Source organism: Python bivittatus, unplaced genomic scaffold (genome assembly GCF_059951505.1).
Source record: "Python bivittatus isolate LINGU-HERP-01145 unplaced genomic scaffold, Pbiv_v1 ctg000180_np1212, whole genome shotgun sequence".
In the NCBI taxonomy this organism is placed as follows: domain Eukaryota; kingdom Metazoa; phylum Chordata; class Lepidosauria; order Squamata; family Pythonidae; genus Python; species Python bivittatus.
Window position 1 is genome coordinate 1,539,583 of NW_028277047.1, and position 11,476 is coordinate 1,551,058.

General features: G+C 40.9%; 1 protein-coding gene across 1 annotated transcript; it reads right to left on the minus strand.

The window, feature by feature from the left end:
• Positions 1-4,174: 4,174 nt before the first annotated feature.
• Positions 4,175-6,066, minus strand: LOC148216351 (uncharacterized). Its single transcript, XM_088137520.1, has one exon. The coding sequence runs from the start codon at positions 6,058-6,060 to the stop codon at positions 5,260-5,262; it is 801 nt and encodes a 266-aa protein (XP_087993646.1). The 5' UTR covers positions 6,061-6,066; the 3' UTR covers positions 4,175-5,259.
• Positions 6,067-11,476: the final 5,410 nt, after the last annotated feature.

Genomic DNA, 11,476 nt, shown 5'->3' on the forward strand with positions numbered 1-11,476 from the left:
GAAGGACGAGCCAATGTTCTGCATGAGAGATGATTTGGTTGTTACTCTAGCACAGAGCAAGGTCCTTTCTTCCCCCAGGGATCCCAAGACGAGCCATGGAAAGTTCTGTGTCATTGTATGTCTCCAAGAAGTGTATTTTTGGTCTGTATCTTTTCAGTTGTCCCTAAAGCTGAAGATGTCTCAACAGCAGCAATGCAAGCAGATACCATGCACCCCTCCAACATCCTGCAAGTGTACTTCAAGTTGCCAAAAGCCATGTGAGCCGTTAGCATGCCAAGGATCAGCTGGACCTCAGTGCCCAGGGTCAACTGGAAATTCATCCCAGAAGCCTACCTGCCCACCGGGAAAAAATGAGTGTTTCTGTCACTGCCACCAGCAGCAGCAATGCTAAGCTCCCTTAGGAAGTGTCACTCATCTAGGGATGGAAGCCTACCAATAAATGTTTGTTTGAAAGCAACTCCTCGGGTGTGCCCTCATTCATGTCATGACATTCTTGGCATTCATTCCTACCCCATCTATTTCCTTTTTCTGTATTGTTGCTTTCATGCACGACTTTATTTTCTTGCACTGAAAACGACCTTGGACCCACCCAAATCTTCCTGAACTCCTCAGAAGGACACAAGAGCCAAGCTTGGCTTCATTGCATATTTCAAGTTGTGTGAACGGAATAACACTGATTCATTAATATAACGTAATCCACCGTTAGTATGGCCCCAGCCAAATCTGTACTGTGGTCAGGAATTTTCTGGAATAGGACAAAGTATCCCCAATCCATTCCAATCTAATCGGATGTTGACCATGTCTTCTCCAAATCTAAATATTCCATCCATTTCAAAACTCTGAGGGTATTTCTGATGTGTTGAAGGAAGGAGTCAAGGATTCTTCCTGTAAAATGACACATTTTTTTCCACTTGGAGAAAGGATACAGGCCTCATATTTGCTTCCAATTCCTGTACCCCCTCAACCCATTAAATCAGTTCATATCAAAAGGGAGCCCCAACAGGAATTTCATCCCTCATCTTGGCAAGAGGAGATCAGAGGCAAACTTCTCCTGTTCAGAAAATCTAGTATCTTGTGAAATCTAGGAACCTAACTCCCAAAATGTTAAAACTGAGTGCTGGTAAATGGAAGAAATTAAAAAAATAGAAACTCCTCGCCTCTGATTTTTCTGGAAAACTCCCCACAGCCCACAAAAAAGAGCAGATCATTCATTTATCTTAACTTTCTCCCTTCTTCAGTGGATTAGTTCCCACATATCACCTCGGCCTTCCCTTTCTCTTCCTTCCTACCCGTATTCAGCCTTTTTTTTTTAACTTCCTGGTATAAATTTTGCAAGATTGCTGAATGCTGTCTGAGTCAAGAATGTGAGACTTTTTACGGTGATAAGAACTAGCTGGCTCCCACAGATCAGAGACTCAAGGAAGGAACAGGAAGTATGAAAGTGAATAAACATGTTTGGGTGGCAGTTAATTTCTTTTTACCGTCTAGCATAAATTAGGGTGCAAACTGTCAGCATTCCTGCATGTTGTTTATACATCAGCAAAATTAACCTCCCCTATTTATTAGCAATGTTGTAATTTTTTTTCTGCACCTGCATTCTTAATTGACCGCTTATCAGCATGGCTCCACTGGTAAGTTACAATCAGAATCTATTAGTGACCAAAAAGGGGCTACTGGATCTGATTTTCTTCATCTGAAATGGGTCAGGATCAAAGCTAAGGATTCCCGAGGACTAGAAACCTTGGCCACGATGCCATCGTAAGGATGTCATCAACCGCAGAAGAAAGTGGGGCTCCAGAGTCCTCCTTGGTCAAGAACATGTTGACCGTCCTTGTTACAATCTAATTCTGCATGGATGAGGATTTAAGGATGAAAACCACAGAGGGAGGACTGTAGAAGAAGACAACCCCGTTGTCTGGCCCTGTTCTAGACCACATAAGAAGTCTACAAATCCTTATGATATTGTATTCCATGTAAACCTACATTTATAGTATAGAAATATTGAGTTACTCTGCAGACTGTAACTCTGCAGACTGTAACTCTACAAAGATGAGGAACAAAGAGAAGGATGTTAGCTTATTAGGGTTCTTGGAGAACAGAAGCTCATTATTTTGTCCTTTTTGGGACTGCATACCTAAATTCCTGTATAAGTGAGAATCTATATTTATAAAGAGAACCTACATTTATGGTTTAGAGTGGTTAATATCTATGACTCTACAAAGCTAAGGGAATTAAGGAAGTAGACCACAGATGTTAGCTGGGTAGATCTTATGGAATAGAAACTATTTTGCCACAGATCAAGAAGATAGAGGAATGCCTACATTCTTGTGAAAGAAAGGGCCTACATTTATGGTTTATAACTATCTAGTTTTAATTTGATAATCCTGATATGGAACTACCAATCCATGCAAGTTCCAAAACTCACAACATTTGGAAGATGTAGAGGAAGTAACCAGCCTGCCAGATAAATCTCAGATTAAGTTATGTAAACAAGGCGTCTCCTTCATCCCAGCAAAGGTAAATGACTAGCTTTGGAACCTCCATGTTCTACTATAGAGAGGGCGAGGATGCTAATAGCAGCCAACAAGGGAGTCTCTTGCAAAGTAGAAGCCAAATAAACCCTTTGTAGGAGAAAGATAAAGACTTCCTTGAATCTAGATGTCTAACCAAGTTAGTTAAAGGCCTAACAGCTCCCTTGGCACTCATGAAACATGAGTATTTATTATCTTTTTTGCATATCTTACTCTATTGCACAAACTCAGTTTCTTGGTTAGCTTATAAATGCCACATCCTACACAAACTCAGAAAATGGATAATTCAATAACCAAGTCAAATGTGTTGTAAACACAATCTAGGAAGCCCCAAATCCAGCTAAGAATCAACCTACATTGCTAGGCAGTTAGGTACTAAACCAGTTTTGGATTTTGAACATTTAGTCCAATAACTGGCCAAGGATGGACCCAGACAAACTCTGACTCTAACAATCCAGTTAGCGTTTTCAAACACTTGTGTAAAATTGGTGTGCTGCAAACTGAGGGCTTTTATACTCCTGCTTCCAGCTTCCCTGCAAATCTCAGTTGTTAGCCTTTAGGGCTTAATTCACCAAAAGGTTGCTTAGAGTAAATGTCTACACTTGAGTAGACTTGTCACTTCATAGAAGGCCTTCCCCTGTTGTTGAGCAACATTATCTACTGTAGCACTTCTCAATCTGTTGCATGGATTTCAACTCCCAGAATTCTCAAGGGCTATGCTGGCTGGGGAATCCTGGGAGTTGAAATGGCCACATCTGGATGTTCTCCAGACTGAGAAGTCCTGATCTACTGGTTCTGCTGTAACATCGGTGGTCTGCAGTCTTTGGAGTGTGGTGGGATTTTCCCATCTTAGTCACAATCCAATCTTTTGAAGGCACACTGGTCCTACTCCTCTTGACAGTCCTGAATGTGGTCATACGTGATCTCCGGCTGATCCTCTAACAGTAGTTGATGTTGTCCAGGGCCCTTTTTTGTGTGAAATATATAGGTCTTCCTCCATAACAGCAAGGTGCAATTTGAAAGCTGAGGAGATAAGATAGGAAGTGGCCATCATCAACCCAGTCTCTGCTACCTGCCTGAGGTCATCTCCTCACTTAGTCTAACATTAAAGCCAATATACTTCCAAATTCTAAATCTATACTGTGGGACCTACGCATGGTTGGGGATGTGGATTTTGACTATTTGGGAAGTCCCAATACCAAATGAGTTGGTTCTCATCTTAGCACCAGCTCAGATCTGGCAAGTCTCACCTCAAATTCTTCAAATGTTGCTATACATAAGACTTTATGTCAACAATATCCATCAAACCTGTCAGGAACTTGCAAATGTTCACCATCCTGTTGAGGTTGACCTCAGGTGGCATGACCTGGGGATCAAACTGGAAGACGTTAGCTTAACTACATCTGTCCAGCCACTGTATGCTTCCTCCCCTCCTTTAAGACATTCTACTTGCTTTGCGCAATTAGTATTTTGATATCAAAGCCAATATTGTTGTCCTAGTACCCAACCTTGCTGCAGATTTTTCAAAACAAAAGTCAACGGATTCACTTATTTTTTTTTTCCTTTATTCATTCAGTTCATCTACAAGTCAGTTAAAGATAAATTCAGGAAGGGCACAGACTCAGCATCTTTATGGTAATGTATTTATTCCATGAAAAGAGCACATACTTGCAACAGATTCATGGTACAGGTGTCATCCAGTAAAATCAGCTTTCTGCAACTCAGTTCATAATCAAAAGAACAGTGATTTTCTGATTTTGGGGTGTAACTCTCATTGGGAAGCCCTGATAGGCTTCATTCTTTCTCCAATATTCCATTGGCAGCTGATAGGTTAGGCTTCTCCTAAGCTTCTCCCTGATGATTAAAGAACTTCTAAAGTTCTCTGATTGGCCTTGCCATTCCAGAACACAACTGTTTTTGATACACATCATGCAAGACCTAAAGGTACTTTGGACATTCCAAACCAAGGATGAAGAAATTATGGCCCCTGGGATATTACTTGTACTCCAGTTCCTATCCATCCTAGCCAATAAGGCCATTGACCAAAGTTGGTCAAATGATAGCCTATCAACTTCTGGATAGCCACTTCTCTACAGCAAGCAAATCTGGCATTTATGTTGACCTAGGAACTTGCCTGATCTGAGAGTAAGTACTTTGGACAAATTGCTGAATAGGGTAGTAACCGATTAAATCTCTAGTGATAGTGAAGGGGAGGAGCTTAAATGAGTCTTCTGAAAGCTCCATTTTTGACCTTTGGGGCTCCAAGCTAGCTTCACGTTTCATTGACACCTAACCCTGTAATGGTCTTTGAGAATTGCTCATGTTAAGAATCAACTGAGTCCCCCACCGTGCCTCCTTTCACGATGCATGAATGGTACAAAGAATAATAAGTAATTATAAACTTTACAGATAAATGATATTACCAGGAATATGTCTGTTAAGGTAGAGTAAATGCAATAGTATTACTAATACAAAGATAAAACGCCAGAAGAAATTTGAGACTGTATTGCACCTCTCTTGAAAAATCCATTCTAACTGGAAATTGAAGCATAAAATCACATTGATGGACATTATATTATTTGCTATGATTAATCTATGGCTAAGACTTGTGCAGTGTTAGAAGAATTTCTTAAAGCATTTCAAGGAATACAAAGATGAGGTATATCTGATGTGGTAAGTTGTAGACTTGAAGGGGAATTGGGTTTCTTCACCCATTTATCTTACTTGCTCATTTATTTTGGGGCGGCCATGAACATGGCTGCTTCTTCTGCTGCTGGTCACAGGGAGGTGGCTGTTTGCATGGAGGTTCCTGAGGAGGACACGGTTTCGGCTCTGGGCATGGTGTTGGGATGACCACCACTGGTGGCTCCTTGCATGGAGGCTCCTGTGGAGGACATGGTTTGGGTTCTGGGCATGGAGTCGGAATGACCACCACTGGAGGCTGCTTGCACTGAGACTTCTGTTGAGAACATGGCGTTGGCTGCTTTGGAGGACATGGTTCTGGTTCCTTAGGAGGACATGGGGTTGGTGCTGGTGGTTCCTTGCACGGAGGGTCCTGTGGAGGACACGGTTTCGGCTTTGGGCATGGAGTTGGGATGACCACCACTGGTGGCTCCTTGCATGGAGGCTCCTGTGGAGGACATGGTTTGGGTTCTGGGCATGGAGTCGGAATGACCACCACTGGAGGCTCCTTGCACTGAGACTTCTGTTGAGAACATGGCGTTGGCTGCTTTGGAGGACATGGTTCTGGTTCCTTAGGAGGACATGGGGTTGGTGCTGGTGGCTCCTTGCACAGAGGCTCCTGTGGAGGACACGGTTTCGGTTCTGGAAATGGAACAATCACGATTGGGGGCTCCTTGCATGGAGGCTCCGGTGGAGGACATGGTTTTGGCTCTGGGCATGGAGTTGGCACCACCACAACTGGGGGCTGCTTGCATTGCTGGTCTGGTGGGCATGGGGCTGATTTGCACAGTTCAGATGGCAAGGTGGGAGCTTGCTTGCACTGATGCTGGTTGTGGGAAGAGGCCATTTTTACTTGAACAATCTGCACATCAGAGAGAAAAGGTTCACATTTGACTTTCCCATCTTTTCATAGACATGAAACTGTTAACATTTGTAAGAAAGGAATACTTAAGCCACTATAATGAATAGAGGTGAACACCCAGGTGAAGTAACCCAAATAATTAAGCATTATTATTATTATTATTATTATTATTATTATTATTATTATTATTATAGATTTGTATCTCATCTTCCAAAAAAGGTCCATAAAGAGCTTACCGACAACAACATAAAATACAGAATTCATTGCATCCATACAATAAATGCAATATTGGATTAATACCCTTAATCATAGAACATTACAATGATCGGAAGAGTAGCTACACCCTGTAGGAGCAGTATGAGTAGTAACCCTAGTAGCACAATGAGAAGGAACTCCTATCAGTTGCAGCAATAATAATAGCCCTACTTTTCAGCTGGAGCTGAAAGGGATTATCCGAACAATCACAGAAATGTGGACTGTCAAGATTAAATTATAGCTCTATCTAGTAATGCTGTTAACAGAAGCAGCCTTACCTGCCTGGTCTCGGAGATGATGGTTGAAGGAATTAAGTTGTTCTCCAAGTAGCAAATGCTTTTATATTGTCCCCAAGCCCAGCCCTTCTGATAGTGTGTGCAAATCAGGGTGACTCTAACTTTTCACAAGGCTAGATTAATCATTGTTTACTAAGAAGGGAACTCCCTTCTTGGACATTGCTTCTGAGATGGGTTTATGCAACATCTGCCAATCATCTTGATGGACACATATGGCAGATAGAAGTTCTGAGAGCAGCCGACGTGGCCCCCTAAATCTCAGAACAAGGAGGGCTACACTACAGATTAGAAACAGAAAAGTGAGGGAGAGGTAATCTAGGGAAACTGTGGTGTTCCATTTGTCTTTTGCAGTGTGATGATCACCTTCTTTGCTCCAGGATAATTGGAGGTTTCATTTTACTCAGATGATGATCTCAGAATGGATGGTGTTCTCCATGCTCTAGCATTTGAGATAGTTACGGGCTAGGTGTCAACGTCATAAACCCGAATTTTGTTCTCTGGTGGTCATCGGGTAAAGTCAGTGGGGTGTGAGGGAAAGAAGAAAGTCATTGAGGAGTGAGGGAAAGAACAGCAATCTGGAGAACAGATCCAATGTCTTATGGACCGCTGGTTCAATTGTTCTCCTCACCAAAGCCCTCTTCAGACCTGGAGGCTATTGGTGGGAGAGGAGATGAACCCTTTAACCATATTCTTTCACATTACCCTCCAGTGTTAAGTGAGACACATTACAATCTGTGACAGAGAAGATCTTCTTTCCACACAGTCAGTTAGAAGCTGGAGCCCCTCTCTTTAAATTACAATATATCTTCTACTTAGATATAAGGTCATGAGTCTAAATCTCCAGACTATGTCCATGTTCAATTGCTTTGGATTGGCTAGCTCAGGCGCTTAAACTACATATACAGAAGGCCTTTCATATGTGTAAAAGCTTGGGATAATCATTGTTTTCTGGATTAATAACAATTGAGGAAAAGGCAATTGATAAAGTTCTTCATCTAAGACTTTTTTTTTGTAGTAGGAAGAGTTTCATGTTGTTATGGATACTATTTTTTTTAATTAATGGTATACTAATTATTGGAACATAAGACACTATCAGAATATCAGACACCATGAATTTCCTCTATTTTCTTTCTTGTCTGTTTGAATTTTATACATTATCAATCATTTTATGGTCAGCATCTGAACTTTCCAGAATCCTGGGCTGGCATTGTAAGACGGATGAACCGTGAAACAGATGGACCATGAATAAGATCCAGTTAAAGTAATGCAACTTTTTCTGCATTGGTGTTGTGCAAAAATGTTGCCAGTTGGATCCCACTAATAAAACCACAGATTTAGAAGGGATCTTAAAGTTCATTCAATCAAGTCTGCTGATGCAAGAAATCAGTCTTGACATAGAACAAGCAAACATGTCTGACAAAAGACGAGTTGAGCCATCTGGCCCATCATCAAACATCTCAAGGAGTTCTTCCTAAGGTTTAACAACAATGTCTTTCTGATAATTTAACATTGCATATGTTTGGTATGGTCCTCTGGAACCACAAATTTACTTTCATTGAATTTTCTATAGTTGTTTCATGTTTAAAAACCCAGGATTATTAAATCAAGTTAATCCAATGGGGGGAGCAGGGAGAAGCTTTTCTGTCCATGGAGAAAAGACCATCAAATGAAGCAATCAATTCGATTTGACAGTTGAATCTGAACTGATAATCTGATTTGGAGAATCCATTCAATTCAGAGATTCAACCAAACGATTTCTGAATTGAATCTCAGAATTATCTTAGATCTTCCCACAAACTTCTGGTGATTCCTGTAGGGGAACTTTCTCATTTCTCTACAGATTTTTTATATCTATTGAGATTTCTTCATTTTTATTCCAAATCTTCCTCACCATTCTTGCCCTTTCTCAGTCTGTGGGTGTTTCTTAGATGATCACCTCAATTTGCCAAGTGCGCTGAACTTTTCATCACTGACAAAAATGAGCCAAGGTTGACAGTTGGCAACAGACACTGAAATATTGCTGGAAAGGGTGGGTAGCTTGTCCCTTCCACCTGCTCTGTCTTGCAAACATTTCAAAATGTATCTATGCTGGGTCAGCAATACTATTTTCCCCTCTGGGCAAAATCTCCATGTCGAACGTGCTTGCTTGTCAGCATAATTCCTGAGATAGCTGGTTTATTAATTAAATTTAGCAAGCATCTTGGAGAATGTTTTCATCTTGATGCTAATACTCAATGTGGTGCTCATGTAAGTCTATTTACCTTGGCCACTGCAACCTGGAGGCTGGTTGTCTGAAATGGTGTGTCAGGAACCCCAGCGGAAGATCCACGTAGATGACGAGTCCTGCAAACTGATTTTTGCCAAAGTTCCTGCAGAATATGGAGACTCCAGACCCCTTAAATGAGAAACCATGTCTTAGATCCAGTGATACTTTCTTCAGTTATAAGATGGGGCCTTACTATCCCTTTCCCATCAACTATTTCTGACTATGCCAGAAAGAAAATTTTTCCTTATCATGAAGCAAATGTGGAAGGAATTCTCTCCTCTTAGTATTTTCAGGGATATTTTTCAAGGGAAGAATAGTGAAATAAAACTGAGAGAAGGAGAATTTCATTTTGTGTGTTCGTCTGAACAAAGCCAGATCAACTAAGTGCAAGTTAAAACTTAGACTGTAAGTTTCTCTCTTGTTCCTCCCCCAAATGTTTCTTTTATTTGCACAAAGATGAGGTCCCATTTTCCCTTGGTTGTCAAATGTCTTCAGAAGGCCTCTTAATTCTACAGGGCTTCGATAGCACATATATATTTATGAAGTTATTCTAAGAAGATTTGCCAAGGGCAGTTGGCTAGGTTCAGATCAACTGGTCAAGGCCACCATTAATTTTTTTAAAAACCCTGGTAGCTTCTAAATCATCATCCCCACCACCACCACCAGAACCACCAAGAAGCAGTGTGAGATACCACTAAAAGGATGGAAGAAGAAGACCAAGATCCATGTTCTGCGCAAACATATTCATTGCCACTATTTAGTTTAATCTATTCATGGGGCTGTTCTGAGAAATGAAATGGATATTTTCTGTCTCCTCCAAGGAAGGGCAGAATAAATATCTGTCCATAAAATGAGAATGTCAGCCCATATTGATTTATGGAGGGTTCCCACAGCACAGTCAATAACAGAGGTGAGGTGTGGCCCATTATCATGAGCGAGGGGCCCAACCCAGGAAAAAAATCTTGCAGTAATTCAGCTGATTACTGAATTACTCATTCCAATCCTGAGCTAATTTTCAATTACAAAACCTGAAGCGAATGCCTGCAGAAAAAAGACTCAGACTCTTGGACAATGAGGTGTCGGGGGTAATTCAGAAATGTAGCAAGACAAGGCGAGCAACTCCAGGAAAAATCTGGAGATGGTTGACTTTCATCACCAACCAGCAGAGGGACAGAAGCTGTCAAGCTTCCAGTGACAACACTGGTTTCTGGAAATGGCAAACTCTATGGCCAGATGAGAGTTTCTCAGCTTAGTTTCATGGAAGAAAGGTTGCTTCTGGGTTTTTTTTGGTGAAGTTATTCCCCTCCCTGGTTGTTTCTGAGACATATCCACTTTCTCTCTCTCTCTCTTTTTTTAAAATTTAATTATATATCAATACTCAGAAAAACATCGTGTCAACTGGTTCCCTTTTCAGGTACATAAATCATTCATCCTGTTTTAACAACAACAACAACAACAACAACAATAATAAGTCAGAGTATTGCTCCTAACATTAATTTATCTCACATCATAACAGTTCATTTTTTACTTACAATATTTAAAGTGTCAAAGTAGTTCTTCGTATAAATCATTGATCAACTCATATCAGTAATAATAAGATTGATATAGTCTAGTGATGCTTCTATAATTAATAATCCTACCAGCTCATCTATCAATATAGATCATTTACCATCTTTTAACCACAATAATAATAATACTTAAGCTGTCAGGATTTTTTCTCTTTTTCTCTTAATGCCCCAGATGTAAGTTTCTACAAGGATAAAGCCTATCTGGTGATTTTCACCAACCCCCAACTGACATTCTTTGTAGAGGGAGTCTTGATGGGGTATAATGGATCGAGTGGTGGACTAGGACTGGGGAGAGCTCCAGTGAGGTGTCTACTCCATCCCGAAGCTTTGTGGAGGACTAGAGACTCACTGCATCATTGTCTAACCTATCTCACAGTATGGTTGTGGGAATAAAATGGGCAGGTGCTGAAGGACCTTATATATTATCCAGAACTCCTGATCTCCAACTTCAGGATTTATGATAGAACTGCCTGCCCCTTCTAGACACTTTCAAGACTTTCTGGGTGAAGACTCCATGAGTAGACCTCTGTGTTGATTCCATCAGTACCCTGACAAGGCCAGCCCAAAACTTTTGACACCTGGGGAAAAAATTAAGATGGAGCATGGCTTAATCTTCAGACAGAGAGGAATGACTTCTGAGCTAATCCTTGTGCCCTTTTAATTCATCCAACTCCTAACATCTGAGACAACCACCTCACTTTCCTAAAAGGTGACACCAGTCCTAGACTATCTGTAATAGAATCCTTCTTCAAAGGTGTTAGGAACTCTACAACTAATTTTTTTAATTAACAAACACAACATTTTAATTTTCACTTCTTACTTTCTATAGCCATTTTGGCATTCTGCACAGATGCAATGCCCTTTAATCAGACTTCCACAGTGATTATTCCCAAGTACTTAGGCTCTAGACAAATTTTGATGCTTCCACCTCATGTTTAAACTCCGTAACAAATCCAGTAGGACTGCGGTAGGGTTGTGTCACAGTCACTGAGTCATTTAGGTGATCTAATCTTCTG

Bases quoted from the DNA above. Each gene is read 5' to 3' on its own strand.
- LOC148216351 (XM_088137520.1), bottom strand. From the start codon at position 6,060: ATGGCCTCTTCCCACAACCAGCATCAGTGCAAGCAAGCTCCCACCTTG.